General features: G+C 41.6%; 1 protein-coding gene across 2 annotated transcripts in view; it reads right to left on the bottom strand.

Moving 5' to 3' along the window:
• dcaf1 (ddb1 and cul4 associated factor 1) overlaps positions 1–25,371 on the bottom strand; it is a 70,627-nt gene that overhangs the window by 23,511 nt on the left and 21,745 nt on the right. For both annotated transcript variants that reach the window (XM_084333249.1, XM_084333250.1), the window contains exons 11-12: positions 15,780–15,989; positions 14,233–14,402 (exon numbers count right to left, since the gene is read on the bottom strand). In XM_084333249.1, the coding sequence (XP_084189375.1) occupies positions 14,233–14,402; positions 15,780–15,989 (380 nt within the window). The remainder of the gene's footprint in view (positions 1–14,232; positions 14,403–15,779; positions 15,990–25,371) is intronic.

Genomic DNA, 25,371 nt, shown 5'->3' with positions numbered 1-25,371 from the left:
CGTAGACTCCTTACCTTAGATCAGATGTTCTCCAAAAAGATTATTCCAATTCCTGATCGTCATTCCAAATATCGATCGCGTTTATTGATTGATTATTGGCTGCTGTAAATATATATTCGAGGTAGGGCTGGGCGATATGGCCTAAATATGATATCACGATATTTTCTGACCTTTCGGCGATACACGATACACATCACGATGTTTTTCTTTTTTCCCCCAAACAATTCATTATGAGGCTTACCAAGACAGTATTTGAGTTTGCAAGCTAACATTAAAGACAAAATAAAATACCCATGCATTTAGCATTTTTATATTATATATTAGATTTAGATGATTGGATTATTAGATTATATATTGCATATATTTAGCAATGAGATATTATATGATTTAGATATGAAATATGATGAATTGAAAATGGGGGACCCTGATGTAAACAAGACAAAAGTTTTTCTCAGGTCTGCATCTCCTTAACAATTGTATGTATTGAGCTGTACTGTACCAATTCTGCAATATGTTAATAAAGTTTTAAATCAATCAATCAATAGCATTTTAGCATTTTTATGAAACTACTGTATATTTGTATGTCTCTAAATGTTTTGATGAATTTAAAATGGAGGACCCTTATGTAAAAAAGCCGAAAGTCTTTTTCTGGTCTTCATCCTCCAGTCCACTGTTGTTGTATTGAGCTGTACTGTATTGTACCCATTCTGCAATCTGTTAATAAAGTTTCCATTCATTCAATCATTCAGCCGGCAACAGAATAATTTTGATTGACAGTCGAGTCTGCCAATTACGTCACACCGCTTGCACCCGCCCTGCTGTTCTTAGCACCAATCGGCAAGCGTGTATTCGTTTTTTACTTCCAGAATGTCCTCCATTGATTTTGACGAGAGCTCAACAACAACAACGTTAGCTCCCCGCGGCCGACGAGTAGATTACCAGCGCTCCGCAGATGACTAAACGAGGCATAATGATTTTACTGCAACGAATGTTATAATAAAAGCCTTTCCATACATCTGTCTGATTGAAAACTTTATTAACAGACCGCAGAATGGGCACAACTCAGCACGGGCTGAGATATGAACGAGTAATGCTTGCTATCTATCTAGGTCGTCCTCGGACGTTGTTATGTTCGGGTAAATCAGCTGATGTTATTGAACGTGTAACTATATCACTTTAATGCCACAAAACGAATGCCTTTGTTAATCATAAGTAGTAACTTTGATGCAGTAGTGTGTGTGTGGGGGCGGCGTTGTTCAAAAGTTTGAACGTGTGGACCAGATTGACGTGACACAATCCTCTTGGGCAAAACATCACGATATCCACGATATGTTAAAAAGGTGTATCGTTAATGAACTGTACCCGATATTTATATAATATCGTCATATCGCCCAGCCCTAATTCCAGGCTGCTTTCCAACTCGCGATCACTCTCCTCATCATCAGATCCCTCGCCAGCATAGTGGAGCAAGGAGGCTCCCCCTCCACAGATCCACCAGTATAATCGAATGGCCTGCAGTTACACAGGGATAGACGATAGGGGGCGGTATTTTCCCATCGGAGCGCCTAGAGGGGCTGCTGTACCAACGGGAGACTCGGTTGATGAAATATGAATTCAGATCGCTAATAAAAAAATCAAGCGACAATTCGCGTCGTCGGCACTCAACGGGGGGCATGAAAAGATGACATAACACGTCGCTGGCACTCAAAGTGTTAAGAGGAGTGCTCTCATCATGGCCAGCTAGGAGACACTGAGGAAGAGAAGGAGACAATGGGTCTCATTCACCAACGGACTTAAGAGAAAGGTTAAGAACAAATTTTGTCCTAGCTCCACTTAACATCTTAAACCTGAGGAGTCTGGTACCGGACCCACAATGACATCATGCCATAAATCCATCTCTACAGACTGTATGAATTAATGTTTTTCAAATGTAGCCAAGAGTAAAGACCCTAACCCTGTCAAAACAGCAGTCAAAGTGTATATTTTCAGCATTACATTAGTTTACCAATGATTTGAACTGTTATTAGTGGAAGATTATAGAAATCTCAGGGCATTGAGTCGGAAACCGGCGCATATTGACGGGAGGAAGTGGCGCAGCCAAAAGTGAGTGTAGTCTTTTGAAGGAAGAGATCCAGGGCTTTCGATGGGCTTTAGAATTTCGAAAAACTACACTACCCAGCTGACGCCAATCATCTGACTTCTGGATTAACTTTTTTATTTCTTATTTTTCCGGATTATCTCCCACAAACCTGAACATTATTGCCATAAAACAGAACGCAGTTAGTTTCTCTACCTTTTTGTGAACGTCTAGCAAAAAAATGCATTGCAATCTGATGAAAAATGGCAGAGACATTTACATTATAAAAAAGTAACTGTACTTACAGTAGATATCACGCCTGGTGATACTAAATCCAGATTGAACTCTGCCATTGGAAAGGGGAGATTTGGCCCGATCCATAGATGTGCGAGTTGGCCATAATAAGGTCATTTATAGGCCCGATATTCTATAATCATATTTAAAATTGCATGTGTCCGGATGGAAGAATTCAGTACTGTATCTACAAAACCTTCTGTTTAATCATCTTCCCTTTATTCATTTGCTTAGATTTTTGTACAAGTGATCTCAAGAAGGTGCTGAATGTTTCATGTCTGGTCAATTTTAGCATGGTGTTATTCACAATCAAAAAAAAATTATAATAAAAAGGGCTTAACACTTTGAGTGCCAGCGACGTGTTGTCGTTATTTCATGCCCCCCGTTGAGTGCTGACGACGCGAATTGTCGTTTTTTTTTATTAGCGATCTGAATATTTCATCAACCGAGTCTCCCGTTGGTACAGCCATAGATATATATAGAACACTAGATAGCTTGCCCGCGCTGCCGGCCAATGGAGAGCGACATCACTGAACCGCCACCATCTTGGGAGGGTCAGCCTTGAGTGAGAGTGAGTGAGCTGCACAGACAAAAATACTCATAACTCGCTGAAATATTGACGGATTTACAAACGGTTTGGTTTATTACAAGCATTATTAACGTGGCTATGATTCAAGCGGTTTGTAAAAAAAAACATCTTTAAATTTTTTTTTATAAGTATGCAGTATCATAACTACATCTTTGATGTTTATAGCAAACCAACCCGTTTGTAAATCCGTCAATATTTCAGCGAGTTATGAGTATTTTTGTCTGTGCAGCTCACTCACTCTCACTCAAGGCTGACCCTCCCAAGATGGCGGCGGTTCAGTGACGCTGGTGACTCCGCCTTAAGCTATCTAGTGTTCTATAGATATCTATGGGTACAGCAGCCCCTCTAGGAGCTCCGATGGGAAAATACCACCCCCTATCGTCTATCCCTGTGTAACTGCAGGCCATTCGATTAGACTGGTGGATCTGTGGGGGGGGGAGCCTACTGGCTCCACTATGCTGGCGAGGGATCTGATGAAGAGGGAAGTGATCGCGAGATGGAAAGCAGCCTGGAATATATATTTACAGCAGCCAATAATCAATCAATAAACGCAATCGATATTTGGAATGGCGATCAGGAATTGGAATAATCTTTTTGGAGAACATCTGATCTAAGGTAAGGAGTCTATGTTACCAGTTTTAGGATAATCGGAGCTATTTTCACTGAGATAACAGTGTGTCCCCTGCGTGTAGCCTTTTTACAACGCGTCCGCGTTTCCGGGTTCACGTTTTGCGCTCTGATTGGCCGCTGACCTACGCTAGTACGCCCCCCTCGCTATGAGCGTAGCAGGAGGACGGACGCTATTGTGTATACAACATGAGTAGCTAACGTAGCTTAGCTTGATAGCCGATAACCTTTTTCCCAAGGAGCACATGTTCTCCTAAATGAAAAAATTTAGGAGCACCCAAAAATATTTAGGAGCACAGTGAAAATATTTTTTTTCAAAAATAAATGTATAGTTGTACTGTGCGTGCATGTGCAAATGGGAACGGGACACACATCTGTGCAATAGCACATACCACCAAAGTCACTGGCCCACTGTGTGCGTGTGTGTGTGTGTATCTGCGTGTGCAAACGGGAATGGGACACAGACATTTGAACTATTGCAACATGGAAGAACACAAGATGGCAAGATACAACGTCAGGAGAGCAGTAATAGAGGCAAAACGGCGTTACGGGGATAAAGTTGAACTTCAGTTTGAACAGGCTGACTCTAGAGGCATGTGGCAGGGCCTCAGAACAATGACAGACTACAAAGGAACCCCCCTCAAACTGAACAGTGACATCTCCTTAGCAAATGATCTCAATTCCTTCTATGCGAGGTTTGAGGCTGTGAATAACAACACCAGCCTACAAACCACGGCAATGGGGGGGGGGGGGGTCTGCTGATGGAGACTCAGTGTTCAGGGTAACAGAGCATGAGGTGAGACGGATCTTTAAAAAAGTGAATATCAGGAAGGCAGCAGGACCGGACGGCATCCCCGGCCGCGTCCTAAAAGTCTGTGCCGACCAACTGGCCCCGGTATTCACTGACATCTTCAACCTGTCCTTGGAACAGGCTGTCATCCCCACCTGTCTGAAGAAGTCCACCATCATCCCTGTACCCAAAAAATCTACGCCCGCTTGCCTCAACGACTACCGCCCTGTAGCCCTCACCTTCATAGCCATGAAGTGCTTTGAGAAGCTAGTGAAGGGCTACATCTGTTCCTCCCTCCCCATCAACCTGGACCCTCTGCAATTTGCATATCGCCCCAACAGGTCCACGGAGGACGCCATAGCCCATGTGCTGCACACAGCAGCATCACATCTGGACAAGAGGCAGGGGAACTATGTGAGAATGCTGTTCATCGACTACAGCTCAGCATTCAATACCATAGTCCCCTCCAAACTCATAGCCAAGCTCAGGGACCTGGGCTTGAACTATGACCTGTGCCAGTGGGTCTTGGACTTCCTGACGGGCAGACCCCAGGTGGTAAGAGCCGGCAACTGCACCTCCTCATCCATCACGCTCAACATAGGGGCCCCCCAGGGCTGTGTTCTGAGCCCCCTCCTCTACTCCCTGTACACACATGACTGCGTAGCACAGCGGAACAACAACACCATCATCAAATTTGCTGATGACACAGTAGTGGTGGGCCTGATCTCTGCCAACGACGAAAGGGCCTACCTGGAAGAGGTAGAGAACCTGTCACAGTGGTGTCAGGAGAACTGCCTCTCCCTGAACGTCAGCAAAACAAAAGAGATGATTGTGGACTTCAGGAGGTCGGGGGTCAAGGACTACAGCCCCCTCAGCATCGACGGGGCACCGGTTGAGAGTGAACAGTTTCAAGTACCTCGGAGCCCACATATCCGAGGACTTGACATGGACCACACACATTGACAGTGTTGTGAAGAAGGCACGACAACGCCTCTACTTCCTCAGGCGCCTAAGGAAGTTCCAAGTCAGTCAGAAGATCCTTAGGAACTTCTACTCATGTACAATAGAGAGCATCCTGACCGGCAACATCACCTCCTGGTTTGGGAATAGCACTGCACAAGACCGTAGCAGACTACAAAGAGTGACACGTTCAGCCGAACGCACAATTGGAGGGGGGCTTCCCACCCTCCAGAACATTTACATCAAGCGGTGCAAGGGGAAGGCTAAGAGAATTATTAAGGACTCGAGCCACCCGAACAACTGCCTCTTTGAACTGCTGCGGTCAGGCAAGCGATACCGGAGTCTTAAGGCGAGCACAGAAAGACTCAGAAGAAGCTTCTATCCCCAGGCCATCAGGCTGCTAAACGAACAATAATCGCTAAACGAACAATAATCACTATGCAACAACCATCAAATGCACACAGCACACACACCCACACGCACACACTCACTCAAACAAACAACACACTGCAGCACCCACTCTCCACACTTTAGATCACACAAACACACTTACACTTTATATTTATTGATAAAGGATTTGCACTACAACTCGTACACCTACTGTGAATTGTACCTAAATTGCACCTCGTCCCATTTCTCCATTTCTGCCTTGCACTATATAGTATTGTATATTAGTACACTGCACAGTATTGTATATTGTATGGTAACTACGTCTATTCTGCATCGAACATTGTACATATGTCTAAACTGAACACTGTGACCTCTTTTTTTACTTCTAATTTTACTATGTTTTTATTTCATACTTATCTTGTCTTGCACAGTCTCTGGAGCGCAACAGTAAGAAGCATTTTGTACAAAGGTATTCTGTACTTCTGTATGACAACTATTAAAGAAACTTGAAACTTGAAACTAATGCCTACTGTGGCAAAGTTGTAGCCAACAACTAGGCCTAATAAGAAAGGCAGTGACATTGAACAAAAAGGAGACACTGGCATTACCACCAGGGCCATCAGTAGAGGGGACTGTAAGGTGCCCTTTCGGTATACTACCTTTGCTAAAACGGTGTTCTCTGTTAAAGGTGGTAACTACTGGAATAGCCTACCAGTTGTGATTAGAGAGTGCCCAACATACTCCATGTTCAAGACTCATCTTAAACTGCATCTCAAGGCAAACCAGAACTGTGATCATTTTTAAATCTGATTTAGTTTATGTAACTTGTTTCTTGTTTTTATCATTGAATGTCACCATGCTTTTACCCTAAGCAGGCTATTTATTTATTGAAAGAGTTTTGCTGTCTCCTGGTGTAAATTAGCTCTTGCTACAACCCTGCATGTTTACATTTTGTATTTTGTACTTGATGTTCATTAACATGTGCTGTCCCTATCAAATAAACTATCAAATCAAACTACTGCTACAAAAGTAACAGTCACTTAACTTTAGCTTTTGCCCCTTTTATGCATACAATGCCTATGTTTTGGCTGTGTTGCTCTTCTAGAAAAATAATCCTTTCAGGGTTGCCTATTGAAATACTGTACACCTCCAGTACAGAAACATTGTTTATGAGTTTGCGTGTCAGGTAGACCATTGATTGACAGTCGATTATGCCAATTACGTCACACCGCTTGCACTCCGGCCGTCCGGCGCTGCAGCTGGACCCTTATTGCCCACCTCTGCTGTTGATAACGCTAGCCAAGTTAGCTGTACACACATACACAGTGGGCCAGTTACTTTGGTGTAGGGGTGTAACAATGCATCGATCCTAAGGGGAAAATTCAACTGCATCGATTTGAAAATGTTAGAATCGATTATCGCAATTTGAATGTGTACACAGTGTTATGTTGTTATCATGTCCGTTACAGTCAACACAACGACATACGCTACTGCATCAACGTTATGATTAACAAAGCAAGGCATTCGTTTTGTTGCATTAACGTTATATTACTAGTGCTATCGCTAAAATCTATTGCTATTGGTAAGACTATAATAAAGGTGCTCCCATAGTCGAGCGGACTGTACTCGGACTGGACTCCACGGAGTTCTGCTGCTCGGAAAACGTGCGTATATCGCAATGGCAGACTTTCAGGAAGTAAACAGGCAAAATGAGAGCTTCCGATTGGTCATTTGCTTTATTTCCCATGAAACCAGTCACGTCACTCTACTGTGATTAGGCCGTTGGCTTGAGTGCAATGTGGAACTTGTAGTTTTTTAACGATTCTCAGCGGAGAAATAAAAAGAACGACTGAGGCTGTAATCTGCACTTGCACACCGTGCGAGTAATTGATTTTTCAGGTTCGCACACACATATTTTTAGGGGCATATGCGAGCAATATGGTCGCACTGTAGAGCCCTGAAGCGACAGGCAGATTAGACACATAGCCATAATTTAAAAGATAGATTATGCGTTTTTAACGCCATCATTGAAGTGGATGCTGGCATCCAAGGACATTAATCAACGTTATGGCTGGCACTGCAAGCAAGTCATTGATAAGCGACGGGCGTATTAGATACATAGCCATAATATAGAAATAGCTCCGCGAAAATCATGAAATATCGGAAAATCTGTCCCAAAAGGCTGGCATTCAAGCGATAAATAGTGCGCCCCCTACTGGCACTCATGTGTTAAGGGCTTTATTTGGGAGGAATCATGGTGATTGCATTCATGTCGACTCTACAGACATCCTTGGAATTAAATAATAATAATAAATACTACACTATTTGTATGCAGTGTTGTGCTAGTTACTGAAAAATAGTAACTCAGTTACTTTACTAGTTACTTCATTTCAAAGTAACTTCGTTACTGTACTAGTTACTTACACCCAAAAGTAATGAGTTACTGTGAAAAGTAACTATTTAGTTATTTAAAAAAAAATAAAAAAAATAAATTGCTCAAGTCCCATGCCCCATATACTCAAAATCGGTTGATCAACTTGACAGTTTCCATTCACATCACCGAACTCTGCTAAGCAATGTGGTCTAGAGCGTTTCATTATATATTCCCTCCCCGCTGTATGTATATTTCTCTCCCACCCACCCACCCCCTCCTAATGTACAGTCCCCTCCCCATCATATGTATATACTCTGTCAGGATCTAGGGGTAACAGTACTGTATATTTGAATACCGCTTATGTCACAAATGTATCAGTACTAAATACCTATATGTCCCTATGCCATAAATGTCATGTATGTTGTGTATGTCATAAATGTCTATATGAATTGAAAATGGGGGACCCTGATGGAAACAAGACAAACGTCTTTCTCAGGTCTGCATCCCCTTAACAATTGTATGTATTGAGCCGTACTGTATTGTACCCATTCTGCAATCTGTTAAATAAAGTTTTCATTCATTCATTCATTCATCCATTCATTAATTCATTCATAACCATCTTGCAGCGTTGTTATCAAAGCATTGCAACGTTAGAATAGTTAGGATATCAATTGTGCATGAAAGGACTATATTTATATTGTTTGATTAGTATTATGAGATTCCCTGGCAGATTAAGTACAGTCAAAATCCGTTGATCTTGAGTTTCAGTGAACACATTGCACTCACCGTCACCAGTCTGCGGTGGTCGAGATGTAACGTTAGTCCAGTTGACTCCAGCAGCCCTTCAAACATGTTCTTTATCTCGTTTCCATGTTGTATATTAATTATCTCTCCAAGTAGTTGCTAAATGGTTTGTTAGTTCGTTATTATTACTGCGTTCTTATTATGTAGATTCATAGCGAGCGTCCTCTTGTTGTTTACTGTAGAGAGCGCCTATTTCTTTCAGAACGTCAGTGGCCAATCAGAAGTGCGAAACCAGAATGAGGCTACGGAAAGAAATAATAATAATAATAATACTTCGTTTTATATAGCGCCTTTCAGTCTACAGTAAACAAAACAAACGCAGGCGAAATAAGGACGCTCGCTATGAATCTACATAAAAAGAACGCAGTAACGAACTAACAAACCATTCAGTAACGTAAGTAGCGTTACTGAATTTCAAAAGTAATGCGTTAGAGTACTAGTTGCGGCAAAAAGTAACTTCGTTTCTGTAACGCGTTACTTTGTAACGCGTTAGTCCCAACACTGTTTGTATGATATAAAATTACGTTTTACATTTACAGTCATGCTTCAAGAGGAATCGTGATATCCCGCCGAGCAGCCTTTTGTGCGACGCGGAGTCCGGTCCACTCACAGTAGGCTGCCTTTAAGATGTCACACTAAGATGTGTAATGTATGTTCTACATTATGTAGAACTACTATAGGGCAGTGCATACAGTTTATCCAATCTAATAAAACAAGTTATTAGAATAATATAAGACTACTGTTCATTCATTTCTCACATAGGCTGGTGGCCAGGAGCGCGCAACAAGGTGGTATAAATATGGAATATTAATACAGTCTATTCCACAATAGCTATAGTGTGCTGTATGATGACAATATATTATAATCTAATTTTGATCAGTTGCAAATCGCTTCCGTGCTACCTGTTGAATACGGAGATCAGCACAATGCAATGCTGACCCTTGTTTTGCACACAGCCCTCACCTTATAATGAGCTGGAGGGGCGTGTCTGTATGCAAATTCAGAGACAGAAACGAGAACGTGCTCCCAGTTTGTGAATGAGTACGTTCATTCAGGGGTTCGCAGCTGCAATCATTTGGCAAGTTTACGAATTTCCAAGGAGGTTGTCATGAGAGAAAACTTAAAGACAATGTTGGTGAATGAGGTCCAATGAGCTTAAGGCAGGGGTTAGACAGTGTTTTTGTGCTAGTTTTTATACGTTTTTGAATACGTTTCATGTCCCTATTAGACAGAAATGCGCTTTTTGGCGTTTTTTTGCGGATACGGCTGAAACGCTAAATTGTGTTTGCGTTTTGGAGAACCCCTAAAAAACGCGCCGACAACAGCCGTGTAGTCAGCACGGAGCCGTTGTTGCGAAAACGCCCATGCGCAGTAGATACCATCTGCGTGCCCTTCCGGTGACAGAGAGCTGTCCCAAACCAAATAGCTGCAGCTACTATGTGTTGTCAAGTTATTGTTATAAGGACCCCAGTCCAAGCTACAACAGTCTGCATTCCCTTAACAATTGTTTGTATTGAGCCGTATTGTATTGTACCCATATGCAATATGTTAAATAAAGTTTACATCCATTCATTCTGCTAGCATTACCGATTGGCACTGCCACTGGATAACATGAGCTAGTGTTAGCTATCAAACCCTGTTAGCTCAAAGCTCCTCTTTCAACTTAACAAGCATTAAACAAAATGGCCCAGTCATCTATTCACCTTTGTTTAATACACACAGCGTTGTCTCTAATGTTATCTAACCACTGATAGCTCCCGATATCATCAGTTTGGTGCTGGCTAAGTAGCGTGAGCTAACGTTAGCTTCTAGCCACAATGCTATACTGTTATAATGGCAAATTCCATTGACGTTAGCATGCAGCTAACAATATTACCGATCTTTTTTTAGACTAAACTATCCGCTCTTGGTGGTCACTTGTGTTGATGTTAGTTTTGTTTCATCAACAAATGACAGGCAGAACACACAGTGAATGTATCCGTTTTGTTTATTGCACTTTTATTAGGCTTTGCTGAAAAAGAATTGCTGCATTGAGTAAATAGGCAAGATGGTGGCGTGGCATAGGCGCCTGCCTTGTTGACATTTTCTTTGCTGGAGCTTCCAGGAAGTGTATTGGCACATTCAAGTTATGATTGGTTGAAATTGCCTTCATGTTCGCCACCTACTGCTTTGGCAGTGTACTACATCACTGTGCCCAGGTGACAAAAACGAAAGTGTGACTCGAGGCTGCCGCGTCGCGGCGAAACTCGTATGACAATGAAACGAAAATGAAACGAAAGGTGTAACCGCAGCCTAAGTATAGAGAGGGGTGGGGCTGTAGCCCCTGGTCTCTCACTTAGGTGTGAACTAAGCTATTGTTTGGGGCAACCAAAAGGGATTCTTCCACATTACCTTTTCCTCCAGTAGTTTGTTCTTCTCTTCTAGCTGGTGGTCTCTCTCTCTACCAGTATGTGGTTCCTCTCCTCTAGTTCACTCTATATATTTACATGATGGACATATTGCTTTCACATTCTACGCATAATCCTGTGAACCACACAAATCACCTTGCGAAGGTATTTATTATATTATTATTATAATATTTATATTACGTGCCGACGTTTGAACTGATGGATCACATGGTCAGCTGGTGGCGTCTCTACATTTCGTAGCTCCAGTTCTGCAGACCCCTCTCTGATTGGTTGAACTCCATTTCTGCAGACCCCTCTCTGATTGGTTGAGCGAAGCCCCTCTCTGATTGGTTTAGCTCGTCACGCGGTAAAAGGCGGATGTAATGTTATCAGCTCAAGAAGATAAAAAGAAATGTACTCCCAGATTCGCGTATAACGTTATTTCGCGTGACTTCGCGGTTTATTCATAACGTTATGCACATTTCACAACACAGCCAGCTGTCAGAAACTGTACATTGTAACGTTATAGGTTTATTCACATAACGTTATTCACAACACAGCCAGCTGTACTGTACATTGTAACATTATAGGTTTATTCACATAACGTTATTTCACGTAACACATTCAACTTGTTTACACTCCCCACTTACTGTACAATGTAACATTTAGATTAACCCAGTTAATGCTTTAGACAGTTACAATGTAACATTTATATTAACACAGTGAATGCCTAACTGTACTGTCTATCTGTATGTCATATATGTTACGATGAATTGAAAATGGGGGACCCTGATGTAAACAAGACGAAAGTGCAGACCCCAGGGCCCTATTCCCTGTACCTGGTTCAACTAAGTCGATCAAGAGTCCCATTATCCAGATTCAATTAACCCGATGTTTGAAGCCGGGATTTTCCTGTTCCTCGAAGGTGGATTCAGTCTCGTTAACTCGAACCAGACTTGATAATCAGGATCAGTGCGCGCGCCCGCCTCAGCTGAGAAGACAGCAAGTGTCGAGAGCAGAAATCCTGATTTTCTAACGGCATTGATTTATTGATTGATTTAAAACTTTATTAACAGATTGCAGTACGGCTCAATAGCCTCGCCGACAAGTTAAATGCATAATCTATAGGCAAATTTTAAGTCCCTCATTACCCCAATCAATCAGATTATATTTCTTTAAACGTGCCCTGCTGGCAGTAGGTTCATGGAATGGATAATCAAATGAGATCTTGCTAGCGAAAATAATTAGTTCAACAGTTTCAGAATAAGGATACGGCTCTCTTATCCATTGATGGATGTATGGTTGATGTTTCATTTGTCTGCCACCGTGGTCTGATGGTCGAGCATTTTGCCTTTCACACGGACGACCCGCGTTCGAATCCCACTTCTTCTAGTTTTCTTTTTGAAATGTAAATACTTCAATTTGGTGCACGTTGAGAGCTATATAAAGAATGACATCCTCAATGCATGTAGATTTATAATATTTTAACTTAAAACTAGGCTACTTTTGCGTATAATCATTAATATTATATTCCAAAAAAATTATATTGGAAACGCGGGGTCTCGAACTCGGGTCGCCCGCTTGCCAGGAGTGAACACTGGCCGTTGGACCACTGTGCCAGACGGGATATATTCATTGTGTATCCATCAATGGACAAGAGACCCGTGTTTAGAATATTTTTCTTTTGAATGAAGTTTTATCTCTTTATTCTCAAATACATTAATCCCAGTTACAATATCACAATAACGTGTGAGTGATGATACAACAATCCTCAGATTCCTCGTAATTCATAATCCACAAAAACCACAATCCACGCATAGACACTTCAATTTTATGCTTGAATGAAACACAATCCAAGCGCTCCGTTAAACATCCACAGCGGAGAATATGAAAGGAATCAGAGCCAAACGAGCGATAGTTTTCAATCATTAAAAATATCCCCGCGGGATTCACATTTGCAATGCTGCGCGTTGTTAAAATAACCACATAATGTGTACATCGCACCTAGCGAGCGCCACGGTATATATAACGTGCATTATTTAGGACAACGTGAATTTAGTATCAGCATTTTGGGTCTATTTCACATTTCAAAAGCCCCCTCTAGAAGAATGAAGCACAAGAACATAATTCAGAATGGTATAATGCAGATCTAGACTGTGAGAATCATTTCAGGAAGCGAGCTGGCATTTCTTTGCGGGGGCGTGGCCATGGTTCATCCAGCTAACTGAACTTAACCCTGCTCTCGACCAGGCTCAAACTTTTTGATCTGTTACCATGGTGATTTAGACAATCGAGCGTCGGGGAATGGAAAGGTCTGGCTTAAGTCAGGCTATACTGGAAATTATCCGGCTAACTCAGTTAGCCAGGTACGGGGAACGGGGCCCAGAGAAAGACTTTCGTCTTGTTTACATCAGGGTCCCCCATTTTCAATTCATCGTAACATATATGACATACAGATAGACAGTACAGTTAGGCATTAACTGTGTTAATCTAAATGTTACATTGTAACTGTCTAAAGCATTAACTGGGTTAATCTAAATGTTACATTGTACAGTAAGTGGGGAGTGTAAACAAGTTGAACGCGTCACGTGAAATAACGTTATGTGAATAAACCTATAACGTTACAATGTACAGTACAGCTGGCTGTGTTGTGAATAACGTTATGTGAATAAACCTATAACGTTACAATGTACAGTCTCTGACAGCTGGCTGTGTTGTGAAATGTGCATAACGTTATGAATAAACCGCGAAGTCACGCGAAATAACGTTATACGCGAATCTGGTAGTACATTTCTTTTTATCTTCTTGAGCCGATAACATTACATCCGCCTTTTACCGTGTGACGAGCTAAACCAATCAGAGAGGGGCTTCGCTCAACCAATCAGAGAGGGGTCTGCAGAACTGGAGCTACGAAATGTAGAGACGCCAGCTGGTGTTTACCTGCCATAGTAGGTCCTCCAGTCACAGGCGATGGAGATGAGCTGGAGGAGCAGCTGGACGCAGGAGAGCTTGTGGAAGACCTCTGCCGGCTCCCAGTACAGTCTGAGGGGGCCATACTCTATCAGGAACTCCATCATCTCCACCACCTGCTCGTGGCTGTAGCTCACCGCCTGGTCAAGTCAAGGATGTCATTCATCACTTTTCATTTAAACTCGAAAGGCAACTGAGGTTTCCCTCATTTACAGTAATGTCGAGGGTACATACAGGAGTTAAGCAAACAAAAAAAAGGCATATAAATCATAACAATAAGACAAGTAAGGATAACAGTCAATTAAAACATGTACAACTTGATTGACAAAGGATGGAGATCAAGGTTTTAAACTCTGCAACAGAAGGGGAATTCTCAAGCTTTAAGGACTGTTGGAGTTCATTCCATGAGCTAGAGGGGCATCATAACAAACACCTGCCCAGGCTACTTAAGCATAACAAGTGCTACTTTCACAGTAATATCCACAACATAACATGCAAGGTTATTAATTTGGGATACACTTAACACTTTCCCCGCCAATCACGTTGTACGACGTGTTTCAAGTTCATGCGAATTCTGCCAATCCACCGCGTACGACGTTATTATGATCATATTTCATATTTTCGCCATGTTATTCATATTTCCCTCACAGAGCCTGGTCTGATGCAGTGGGACTCGGCACAACTCTGCAACGCTTAAATACTGCCCCCTGGTGGATGATCGGCGAGTTGCCAAACCGGAAATGGCAGAGTCGACCTCGGTGCGTCTCCAAAAATGCGTCCGGCACTCGCATAATGTTGCGGGACTCTAGCCACACACCGTGGATATGGATCGCTGCCATAACTCAATAATCGACATGATTTGGGCGTGTATTATTATTATACAAACCGGAAATGGATCGACTCGATCCCCATCAAATAACTGGGATCTTTTTGCTCCAGTCTCATCGCCCAACGGTAAGAGGAGGCTGACGTTACTTTCAGCCTGTTTGTTTATTATTATCCATGCAAACTGCTCTGATCTATAAATCACCCATACTACATAAAGCATTTAACGACGATCACGGAATTATAAACGACCCCCCCCCCCCTCCGTTCATCCGCGCATGATCAGTCATAACGTTTAGGATCATGTACAGTTAACATTTTTAATATAGCGTGGATCTGCAACAAACGGCATTTGATAATCTATATATGCGTTTATGCGTATATCTCACGTTCTGGGAATTACTGCAGAAAACGATAAAAACATATTTATATTCTAGACGGTATTTTCGTATGACTGTATGAATGAAAAAGTAAAACGTTCCTACATCCAGAACGATAGATAATCGATGTTGAATGGGCCATAGTAATGTCAATTTAGCAATAGAATTTAAAAAGTTATAGCCCTGCAAAGAAGGTGCACATCTCCATAGGCAAACAGTGCTGGCAGAGAATGGTATAAGATGCTGAAATTGCATGGCAGGGAATGTGTTAAGAGACCACAGTGAAAACATTAGCTCATCTCTCCCCCTCACCTTGTAGTAGGGCTGTGAGTGAACGAGGGCGCCCCCCTCTGTGCGCTGCAGGGACTGCTTGACCTGTTCCACCTTGATGGCCAGATGTGCTTCAAAGTACCTGCGCAGAGCCATGCAGGTGTGCTTGGCTGTCTGCCTGCTGGAGAAGATCTCATCATCACTCAGCAGTGCCCCCTGGTCCTCTGGGTTAAGGATCTCCAGTGTGCTGATCTGGGAACAGTCGGTTCAAAAAGAAAACAGGCGTTAGTACTAGGGACGCACCGATACCGATATCAGGACGATACCGTGTTATAGAACAGGTTATTGTTACTGCAGAATTTCCCCCCCCCCCGATACTAAAATCAACACATAAGAAATCTAAGCAAAACCATGTGATTTTTGTATTTTTGTCACATAAAAGCATCATCCCCTCTAATGGTTTGTTATTATTTTTTTTATTATATCTCAATCATCTAATTTTAGATCAATGACTAATGGTCTACTTGAAGTGTATCATTGTAGCAGATCCACCTGTATTTGTGGGAAAACATGCTGCTATTGTGCTGGAGATGAGACATTTCTCAATGGTTTTACTTGATTCTCACTTCCAGACCTCTGGTCCAAGAATTACGCGAGCCAGGCTGGGATTGTAAAAGCTTATTTTAATGCAATATACAAACACGAGGGGTGTAACGGTACACAGAAGCCACAGTTTGATACGTACCTCGGTTTTGGGGTCACGGTTCAGTACGAGTTTGGTACAACAGGAAGAAAAATATTTGTAATTATTATTATAATTATTAAATATAATTATCTTTTATTAAGTTATACTAGTTCCACCTAGGCTTGCCGCGGTAGTCAGTGATACCGGTGTCATTCTGTGTTCAGGCATCCACTGAGTAAATTAATTGCCTACCGCCCCCACCAGTGTATGCATTTTAAGTTTCAGTTTCACTTCTAGAGTAGATTTAACTTCATGTGAAGCAGAGAAAGAAGACTCTAGAGAAGAGATGACATGTTACACAACAACGGCAGAGGATTTATCAATATTTTGGATTTAAACACAGCAGCAGCTCGACTGGAGAAGAGCTCAGCAAAAGTATGTTGTGTGTTTTTTTTTTTTTTCTCGGATCAGCTGTGAGTGAAAGTCACAGGGAAGAAAGTTGGTGTGGGGGGGTGTGTGTTTTATTTGGTGAACAAGAAAAGGATGAACATTTTCAGTAATGACCCTACTGTGTTAAACATATTTTGGGAAGGGGTGAATTTGGAGTTTTGAATAAAATTCTGCACGCAAAAAAAGGTTATGCACATGCGTTCTGTTAGTGGTTAACGTACCGTTGCATTCGTTCGGTACACAGCGCGTACTGAACCGAAGGTCCAGTACTGAAAAGGTTCAGTACGGATACGTGTACCGTTACACCCCTAACAAACACCACTGTGAGTTCCATCATTTATCATAAAGCATTTGGGTGTTCTGGTCATGGAGCCATTATTTAAAGATATGTAGATTTACTGGATGAGGATGCAGTGCAACCAGAAGATAGGCTTCTGGTAATGTACAGCCAGCAATAGTCTGATAATCTGATTAATAAGGCTCTAGTGGTGATATAGTTATAGTAGGCTAAAGCCTTTAGTTTAGTAGCTAGCCTTCATTTGAGCCTTTAGCCTACTAACTTCAGGTATATCATTCAGGGTTCCCACAGATGTTGCAAAATGAAATTCAAGTACTTTTCTAAATCACTATTTTCCATTTTAAAATGGCATTTAAAAAGGATAAAATTCACTTTTAAATGCTGTTTTTTATTGAAAAGAAAATCGGATCCAATTAGTTACACTTGAGACTAAACATTTTAATTTCTTGATTCAGAACTATTTCATCATGGATGAACAAAACTTTCAATGTGAATGGTTGATTTTCTAAACACCTTGTTAAAAATATGGGCTGTTTAAAGGAAAACTCCAACATTTTGGGAAATTATTATTTAACATCTTCCCTGGAGTTAGACAAGAAGATACATACCTTTTTTGTCTCTGTGCGTGCATTTAGCTTTGGGAACAGTCGCTCCGTTAGCATAGCTCAGCTTCATCACTGGGTGAGGCGGGCCGGAGCCTGACGTTCCCTACAGGTTTGTTGATATTCTCATTCCTTCAAAGGATCCAAACCGATTGAAGTTTATGGATACCATGACTTAAAATCCTCTTACCTTGATGATTAAAAGCCTCCCCAATTTAGACAACAGTAATCCAATGGCTGGTATTGATAATATACTACTAGGGATGGGTACCGAATTCGGTTCTTTTGAGGTACCGAACCGAAACACGTCGGTACTACCGAGTATCGATTCAAGTGAGATACCGAGAGAAAAGAAAAAAAAAATTACTTTTTTCTTTTCATGTCAACATTCACACGCACAATATATGCTTACCTAGGATTTGACTTGATTCAACAACAAAGCAGTTGGAGCAATGGCAAGCCGAAAACTGTCGAAATTGTAGTTATTTGAAGTTTGGATTTTTTTTTCACGACTGAGGTAGGTCAATTAAACATTTTTAGACTAAAGTACCGAACAGGGCCGCCTCAGGGGGTGTGCGAGCAGTGCGGTCGCACAGGGCCTCACAGGAAGGGGGGCCTCGCATAAAAAAAAAATAAAAAAAATATATTTTGTATTTATTATTATTTTTATTATTATTTTTTTATTATTTTTTTTATTTTTTGCGAGGCCCCCCTTCCCGCGAGGCCCTTTTTCATCACAGACCTAAAATCTAGTTTTGCTTATATGCTTATATATTTCACATTAGACACGTTTGTAGAATGTGTCTGACTTGTTCCTGGCTCTGCAGCAGACATACTCACTATTGGAGCTCTGGGGCTCTGCAGCAGACATACTATTGGTTTCAACGAAGGGAGGGGTTACATCATGTGTACGCCGGCGTGCGTCAGCTGCATTTGACTATTTTGCGCGTGCAGCTTTGGAGGTTATGCTTAGTTATGCCAGCCAAGACGAAGAGGACGGTCATTCGGCAGATGGACTGAAGATGAAAGTTGTTGCATGTTAGACAGTTCAGTCAGGCTAGCCATGTCGGCTTAGCTAAAGGCAGGGACAGCTAGTTCGCTTTAGCTACGTTATAATATCGAGTGCTAACGTGTGGTTCAGTCGGGATTAGTGTTGTCACGATACTGGAATTTCGACTTCGATACGATACTTCGATACTATTTCGATACCAAAAAAATATATATATATATATATATTTTTTTTTCTTTTTTTCTTTTTTTTAAACAAATTTTGCTTTTGTTGCTGGTTGATTCTCCTCAGCTTCTCTCTGGTACTATAAGAGAAGATAAATATAACACTTTTAAAACCCTTTGTTTATCTTTAGATCAGAGAGAGAGAGAGAGAAAGAGAGAGTGGCTGCTGGAGATTTGAGGTCTACTGAGCGCACCTTTCTAGTTATGACCCGAAAACAAGGGTACTTGAGAGAGAGAGAGAGAGAGATAGAGAGGGAGATTTCTCCGGAGCTATGCTCGGAGCATTTATTAACGTTACATTTTCAACAACATTGCTGCTAATTGGACACTTCATGGAGGCGGGGTAACGTTGTGTCGAGTTCATGCGTGTACTAGTGTAGGATGGGCTCCGCTCGACCTAACGTTGGAAACGGGGTAGTTGTGTCGAGTTCATGCGTGTACTGGTGTAGTGTGGGTGGGCTCGGCTTGACGTTACTCCGTTTTCCATGAAGTAATTATAAATGTGGCCAGCTAGCTAGCATAAGCTAACGGAGGAACGACAGCTAACGTTAGCTAATAATAGCTTTGTTTACTAACTGAAGACGGGGCTCCCGGCTGTGAGGGGGAGGAGGCTGCAGCAGCTTGTGTCTGTTGCCGGTCTATGAGGAGGAGGAGGAGGCGGAAGGGCAAGCGTGCTCTGGCAGCGCGTCTGTCTGTCAACAACTTGCGGGAGCAAGCCAGCTGGTATCGGTACTGCAGAAAGTATCGATACTTCGGGAAATGAGTATCGAAACCATTTTAAATATTCAGTATCGATATGTATCGATATTTCGATATTTTTGACAACACTAGTCGGGATAGCCATGATGATGTCGGCTAGTAGCTAGCTTAGCTAAAGACTAACTAGCGTTAGCTAACCTAGAGAGAGCGCGTGCAGCATTGTTATGCCAAGATGAAGAGGACGGTCATTCGGCAGATGAACTTCGTCAACTCCACGCGGTTGTCTCCATCCGCTTGGACGTTTGGTGAGTTTTTAATGCACTCTATTCTATTCCTGCCGTGGATATATCTCTCTCTCTCTCGGGAGCCAAACGGGCCGGCTAGCTGTTGTAGCTAATGTTATATTGAGCGAAAGCGGGCCGGCTAGCTAACGTAGCTAACGTTATATTGAGCCAAACGGGCCGGCTAGCTGTTGTAGTAGCTAACGGTGTGTGGCCTGGTGTCAGTACCTGGCTACTCTATTTGCAGTTAGCCTATTTAGCTGATGTCGGCCATTGGCTCCTTGCTACTTTGTTTTCTCTGGTATATACCCTCTTCTCTTTGGATTTAAGTGTTGATTGTTAAGTTTGTATATTCATGTTGCCTTTGTGAAGTTATCTTTTCCTTCTGTTTTGTTCTTCCATTAAAAGTTGAATATCCTTTAGGGGCTCATCTTTGCTTATCTCTCTCATACATGCTCTCTCTCTATCACACACACATACAGACATGCTCTCTCTCTCTAACACACATGCTCTCTCTCTCTCTCTCTTTCTAACACACAGACATGCTCTATATCTCTCTCTAACACAAAATGACATGCTCTCTCTCTATATTTCTCTCTCTTTCTAACACACACACAAACAGACATGCTCTCTCTCTATCTCTCTATTTCTAACACACACAGACATGCTCTATCTATCTCTCTCTTCAATTCAAATGGGCTTTATTTCACATTCTTGTATTTCTCCCAGTAGGAATGGGAGTTTTGAGTTATTGTCGATGTTTTCAAAGTCTCTTTGGGTGTTTGCAATTTGTGGGAAGTATGTCTTGGTATAGTGGGCAGGTTGTTAAGAAGTGGAGCTCGGTTTCCACCTCATCTTGTGTGCAGTGGGTCTGTCTTCGCTTGGGAGCCAGGTCTGCCTATGGCGGCCTTTCTCGATGGCTAGGCTGTGCTCGCTGAGTCTGTACCTAGTCAAGGATCTTCTTAGTATTGGGTCAGTCACAGTGCTCCGGTATTCTGCCACTGTGTACTCTCTGTTTAGGGCCAAATAGCATTTCAATTTGGTCTGGTTTAGGGTTGTTTCTTTCCAATGTGTCTCTCTCTCTCTCTCTCTCTGGCCTTGCTCTGGTGGAGGGTCAGGGGCATTGCCGGGTCTGTGCAGCGATAACACTGTATATTGACTGTAGGGCTGGGCGATATGGCCTAAATATGATATCACGATATTTTCTGACCTTTCGGCGATACACATCACGATGTTTTTCTTTTTTACCCCAAACAATTCATTATGAGGCTTACCAAGACAGTATGAGTTTGCAAGCTAACATTAAAGACAAAATAAAATACCCATGCATTTAGCATTTTTATATTATATATTAGATTTAGATTATTGGATTATTAGATTATATATTGCATATATTTAGCAATGAGATATTATATGATTTAGATATGAAATATGATGAATTGAAAATGGGGGACCCTGATGTAAACAAGACAAAAGTCTTTCTCTGGTCTGCATCCCCTTAACAATTGTATGTATTGAGCTGTACTGTACCCATTCTGCAATATGTTAATAAAGTTTTAAATCAATCAATCAATAGCATTTTAGCATTTTTATGAAACTACTGTATATTTGTATGTCTCTAAATGTTTTGATGAATTGAAAATAGAGGACCCTTATGTAAAAAAGCCGAAAGTCTTTCTCTGGTCTTCATCCTCCTGTACTGTATTGTACCCATTATGCAATCTGTTAATAAAGTTCTCATTCATTCATTCTGACGGAAAACAGAATAATTTTGATTGACAGTAGAGTCTGCCAATTACGTCACAACGCTTGCACCCGCCCTGCTGTTCTTAGCACCAATCGGCAAGTGCTATTAGTTTTTGACTTCCTGAATGCCCTGTGTGTTGACAACAACAAAGCTACTAACATTAGCTCCCCGCGGCCCACGAGTAGGAGACCAGTGCTCTGCAGGATGACTAAATGAGGCATAATGATTTTACCTCAACGAATGTTATAATAAAAGCCTTTCCATACATCTGTCTGATTGAAAACTTTATTAACAGACCGCGGAATGGGCATATCTCAGCACGGGCTGAGATATGAACGAGTAACGTGTGGACCAGATTGACGCGACACAAGGTTTACAACAACAGCCCCTTGTTTTATTGTATTTGTACCTGTACTACCTGCTGTCAGCTGTTTATCTCTATCTGTGAGCTTGATTAGCTCACGTTAGCTCCGCGGCTAACCCTGAACTAAATCAATGACTAGGTTCTAAAGCATTTCGAGTAGTTTTCACTGCACATAGAAGCAGCCAAACAGCGGGAGAATTTCGGGAGCATATGGCCAAAACCCAGTTAGGAACCATCGATTCCCATCCCTACTACTAACTTTACTTTTCTTCACAGCTAAATCAGACAGTCAGCCAGTCTATCAGAGTGAGTGCTCAGTTGATTTTCCCCGCTGATCATACCCGAGTGCTCAGCGTCATCACACGCCTTGGATCATTTAGGAGTGAAATGCGAATGCAAGGCTTGAAATCACTACTCGCAAGCCCGCCCCCAAATATTATTTACCAATCGCAACGGCCAATTAAAGGGGCAATTTGCGACGAGATCATCGCAGCGTACAGCCCTGATGTGTAGTTGACTTCCAGTCCCAGAGGATTAAAATAAAATGTAAATCATCAACCTCCTGTCACTATAAGCAGTACATTAATTACTAGTGCTGTCAGGCGATTAAAAAAATTAATCTAATTAATTACAGGATTTGTAATTAATTAATCGCATTTTAATCGCATAACCATTTTAGGCCTGATATTCTATATTTTATAATCATATTTCAAATGGCATGTGTCCGGATGGCAGAATTCAGTACTGTATCTACAAAACCTTCTGTTTAATCATCTTCCATTTATTCATTTGCTTAGATTTTTCAGGTCTGGTCAACTGTTATTCACAGTCAAAGATAAAAAATCTTTTTTTATTGATATTCTCATTTGGTTCATTACAATTTACTCAAGCTTAGTGACAGACACAGTATTTCTGACACTGGGAATACATTCCCTGAGATCTATAGATGTCCCTAGAATCAGATACCAAGAACATGCAAATGTACCATATTAAAAAAAAAAACTGTAAATGTGTATTCTACCTTCTTATGGAATGAATGAGATTTAAAAATATAAAAAAAATATATATAATTTTCTTTTAAATAAATTGAGTACATTTTCATAATGCGATAATTTGCTGTGTAATTAATTAACGCGATAAACTGACAGCCCTAATAATTACATATGGGTGCAATTGTCTGCTGGGATTGTTTGTCTCCCAATTTTTACGATGGAAGTCAACAGAGGAATCTGACGGGAAAAGGTCACCTAAATTACACCTTCTAGTGACACAAGGTTGATGATTTGTATTTTCTGTCAACCTACATGTCCTCCTGTACTGCGTTTTGAGTATTCTGACCACTGTACGCCTAAAATCCCATTTCAAATGTATTGAGGGACATTGGTCACTGCTTTGTTCGGATGAAAGTCAAAATTATTTCACTACCTAATTAAATAATTTTCATTACTTAAAAGTTAATTTATTGAAAAGGATTTGCAACCAAATATGACAAATACTTTATTTAAGTATTAATTTATACAATTAAGAGTGCTTCCATTTCTATTTTTCTACACAGCTCAAGCTCACCTGATGTGAATGTAAATTTGCCCTCATAAAAAGTCTGCACTTTAACCTTTTTAATTTACTCAGTCAAGCATAATGGACACAATATTTCTGACACTGGGAATACATTCCAGATGTCCCTAGATACTAATAGATCTTGTAGAAGTGGCGCAATCTTCAATTTATTTGAGTATGTACTTTTAGGCGGATTTTTGGAAAATATGGCTAGGGGTTAACCTCACTTTACATATAAAAAGGTGGATAAACCTTGAGTTTCATTGCGTTTCCCTCAACTACGTCCCTGATTTGACCATGTAGGCTAGTGACCGTCATTGACATTTATTATATTGACTACATGTAAAGCAAGCCTGTAGGCCTAATACTGTAGAACGGGAGCTCTCTCTCGCTCTCTCTCTTGCTATATGTTGACTGTATCATGCCCAGCCTCAGTCAGCGCTATTATTTAAGAATATGTTGACTGTATGAAAAAAAAATATATATATATATATTTTTTTACCTTTTAGGGGGGGGGGGCCTTGCGTTTAAATCTTGCACAGGGCCTCGCATTTCTCCCAGGCGGCCCTGCCTACTAACTACTGGACGCTTTGAGCTAACCGGAGCGAACACAGAACAGGATGGTAAAGCAAATATAATGACTTCCTTTCTGGGGTTTTCAAAATAAAAGTGCAACATTTATAGCAGCGGAAAACGTTTATTTTGTACATTATCTAACGTTAACACGAACCTAAACTAACGTTACAACTAACCTAAAGTTAGTTTAGGTTCGTGTTAACGTTAGATAATGTACAAAATAAACGTTTTCCGCTGCTATAAACATCACACTTTTATTTTGAAAACCCCAGAAAGGAAGTCATTATATTTGCTTTACCATCCTGTTCTGTGTTCGCTCCGGTTAGCTCCGAGCGTCCAGTAGTTAGTAGTATATTATCAATACCAGCCATTGGATTACTGTTTTCTAAATTGGGGAGGCTTTTAATCGTCAAGGTAAGAGGATTTTAAGTCATGGTATCCATAAACTTCAATCGGTTCGGATCCTTTGAAGGAATGAGAATATCAACAAACCTGTAGGGAACGTCAGGCTCCGGCCCGCCTCACCCAGTGATGAAGCTAAGCTATTCTAACGGAGCGACTGTTCCCAAAGCTAAATGCACGCACAGAGACAAAAAAGGTATGTATCTTCGTTAGGCTTGAGCGGTATAATTTTTTTCATACCGTCATACGCTGCTGACATAATACCCCGGTATACGGTATATGACGGTATGACTTTCATTTTCATCAGCGGGGGGGGGGGGGCAACCCGTGTTACCAAGTAAACAAATCATGGAACGATGGCCAGTTAGCCCGCAGCATCCTAGTGCTAGTATCGATAGCTCTCAGAACGGTAGCCAGAAGCCCGCAGCATCCTAGTGCTAGTAACGTTAGCTCTCAGAACGGTAGCCAGAAGCCCGCAGCATCCTAGTGCTACTATCGTTAGCTCTCAGAACGGTAGTCAGAGGCCCGCAGCATCCTAGTGCTACTATCGTTAGCTCTCAGAACGGTAGCCAGAAGCCCGCAGCATCCTAGTACTAGTAACGTTAGCTCTCAGAACGGTAGCCAGTTAGCCTGCAGCACCCTAGTACTAGTAACGTTAGCTCTCAGAACGGTAGCCAGTTAGCCTGCAGCACCCTAGTACTAGTAATGTTAGCTCTCAGAACGGTAGCCAGTTAGCCTGC

This window comes from Notolepis coatsorum (assembly GCF_963971535.1).
Source record: "Notolepis coatsorum genome assembly, chromosome: 17".
Taxonomy (NCBI): domain Eukaryota; kingdom Metazoa; phylum Chordata; class Actinopteri; order Aulopiformes; family Paralepididae; genus Notolepis; species Notolepis coatsorum.
The sequence above is the reverse complement of the archived record's forward strand: the minus strand, read 5'-3'. Positions and strand labels throughout refer to the sequence as shown.